At 47.2% G+C, this 2,788-nt stretch overlaps 1 protein-coding gene across 1 annotated transcript; it reads right to left on the bottom strand.

The window, feature by feature from the left end:
* Positions 1 to 1,237: 1,237 nt before the first annotated feature.
* On the bottom strand, positions 1,238 to 2,164 carry COCSADRAFT_42107 (uncharacterized protein). Its single transcript, XM_007708002.1, has one exon. The coding sequence runs from the start codon at positions 2,025 to 2,027 to the stop codon at positions 1,623 to 1,625; it is 405 nt and encodes a 134-aa protein (XP_007706192.1). The 5' UTR covers positions 2,028 to 2,164; the 3' UTR covers positions 1,238 to 1,622.
* Positions 2,165 to 2,788: the final 624 nt, after the last annotated feature.

Raw genomic sequence — 2,788 nt, 5'->3', positions numbered from 1 at the left:
ATACCCATCACATAGCTCAGATACTCTCGGAATAGACACCTCGACCCCTTATCTCTCTATAGGCCCGATTTCTTTGTCGCAGCTTTCTTGCTTACCTTATAATACCATAAGTCGCTACTTGGCTGCTAATCTCTACCACCTTGGACTGCCTTAGGCCTTCTCTAACTTCTATGTATCTGCCTAAAAGCTAGTCAACCTATAGAATACTATATTAAGATCGCATGCCGAGCAGCTTGCTGCCTCTAACAAGCTGGTTGCGCTGTAGTAGTGATTTGTTGCTTAATCGAATCGCACAGCTAAGCAGTGACTGACAGCCTTGCTATACAGAAACGGCCTAGCTGTATTCTAGCTGCGCTAAAGTATAGCTACAGCTGACTCGTGTTTAGTAGCCCTGTACTACTTACGTGATAGTTCGCAGCATGCGATATACCGAACGGCCGCGCCGCTAGCTTCTGTAAGTACTTAGAACATCGCTAATTCGACTTAGGATTAGGAGCAGTGCTAAGACCCTTAGGGCTATAGCGCTTGTTGGTTTAGCTAACCTGAGACGTGGTTTAACGTATAGCAACACCCGCCTTGTAAGTAGATATATACGATTACAACGCCCTTAAGCTCTAGAACCCGCTATTCTCTCCGTTAACTAAACAAGAGGCCTAATCAGGTACCACCACGTCCTTATGCTTTTCGAGTCCACTAGCACCGATTCCTAGATTAAGCAGTAGCCGAGCTCTAGTCAACTTATTAAAAGGGAATACGATATGATAGGAAGTATGCAAGCTAAGATGAAGCACGGCGGGCCTAGAAATTGAAGCCTGCGCTTTAGCAAGTTTGTTTAACTAAGTGTTACTGGCGAAATACTGTCGTTCTAAGCCTGTCCGAAGATGGAAAAGCTGTGAGGTGTTTCGCAGATAGGCACAATATATATCAATGAGTAGATTAAGACGAATCCTTGGGGGGATACCCAAGGGTTCTGGTAGGGCTATATACTCTATCTCTGTGGCTGTCGCGCCTCCGGCCCGAGTAGTCTCCAACGGGTCCCCGAGGGCTGGCCTCTACTGTCTAGAGTATCGTGACAAAAGCTCTGTGTATTTTAGTCATATAGCTGCCGTACGGTTAAACAACTAGCGACTTCTTATATAGGCACTATAATCTCTAAAACCTTAGTAAGGTGCTTTAGTTCAACCTGTGAGGTTCGTGAGGAGTTTTAGATTATTTATATTTGTGAAAATGAGTATTAGTGGAGCTGTGATGGTGGCTATGCTTAGTAAGAGTATGTTATTTAGATCTATACACAGCGCTCTTCTCTTTAGCTATATCTACAAGCTATCGCCTGCGGCGCAGCCCTTTGGCAGGAGCGGATCGACTGTCCTTCCTGCAGCTGGTGACGACGCCGCGTACCACCGAAATACCTGCGGTAGCTACGAGCTGTTTACCAACCACTATAGCGAACAGCATCTGTGGCAGAGAGTTTAGCGACCCCGTCTGCTCGAACCCGCTTAGCATCGCCTTGCCCGAGTCGTACTGCACCACCCCGCCAAAGGTCGCCTGGCTGTTTAGTACTTCGATAGTCGGATGTATTCCGATTCCAAGGACCTAGTCTGGTGGGCAACTTTGTCATTGGCTTAAAAGTTGAGGTGGATGTTGTGAATCCGAGATTGCAGGGACTTATCGCACTGTCTTGACGCGATGGAGAACCTGTCTGAAGCCTTCAGGCACTCTTTCTCATAGTCTGACGACGCCTGCAGCAGTGATGCGCTGTACATCGTAACATCGTGAGCACGTGCACGTTTCTGGTAAAGCTGGTATTGTCCGAGGGTAATCGCATCGTTCATGTTGCAGAGTACGACTAGGTGACGTAAGTTGGGCTCTGGCATTGCGGCCTCCTTTGCTATTTTATCATGAATATTGATGGAGTGATAGAGCTCAAGTAGTTCAATGTCCGATAGCTGCGCGTTGTGCAGGCAGGAGTCAAATTTCGCAGCCAGTTGCCTAAGGCGGGGTTGGAGAGGGTCCTTATTTGCGGACATGGGATTGGCGCGTTATATGCACTAGCGTGCTCTTAGTGTTATGGAGGTAAGGGCACCGGGCGATGTTGTCAGCAATATCCATCGTATAGCCTTGGTGGAGAGAGACACAACGGTTTTGTACTCTACCTACGGTTGCAGTTGTGCTCTATGCATGAAAGATGTTGGGGCTTTAGGCCCATACATATGGATTGATTTTCTGCACTCTATAGCACGCTCTTGACTAGTTCGGACTAGGAGTTGTCGATGCAGAGCACCCAGAAGGCGCATGAACATGGCCAGCATCAGGTCCCAACAGACTCAACGAAGGAACTAGGCTGTATTTTTCCTTCGCAATGATTTAGCCGTCTAGGTTAAAACAAATTTTAATTAGGGAACAGTAACGATATACGAGTCGACTAATGCTAGCAGGTTATCCCAACAACTGCCAAAGAGTAGAAAGGAGTGGGTAATGCCTTCAGAGTAGGTCTCTCGCCACCAAAATTAACTGCAATCTAGCGGCATGGTGGGGCAGATAGTACCGTTTAACTAGAGCTGACGCCTATAGAATACGGCTGAGTGTTGCAGGAAGAGAGCTTCTTCACTACACCCTCTTACACGGGTTGCAAATTCGCGATCCATTTGAGCTTCGCGCTAGAGTTCGAACCCTGTTCTTAGCGCGATCACAGAACGAGAACAAGCCTTCTCCAGCGTATTATATACATGTATGACATGGCGCTCTATATAGTGTGGCCTAGCATCCTAGAGCTCCTTGGTAAGAAAAT

This window comes from Bipolaris sorokiniana (assembly GCF_000338995.1).
Source record: "Bipolaris sorokiniana ND90Pr unplaced genomic scaffold COCSAscaffold_91, whole genome shotgun sequence".
Taxonomy (NCBI): domain Eukaryota; kingdom Fungi; phylum Ascomycota; class Dothideomycetes; order Pleosporales; family Pleosporaceae; genus Bipolaris; species Bipolaris sorokiniana.
Note: the sequence above shows the minus strand (reverse complement) of the source record. Positions and strands in the feature narration are given on the sequence as shown.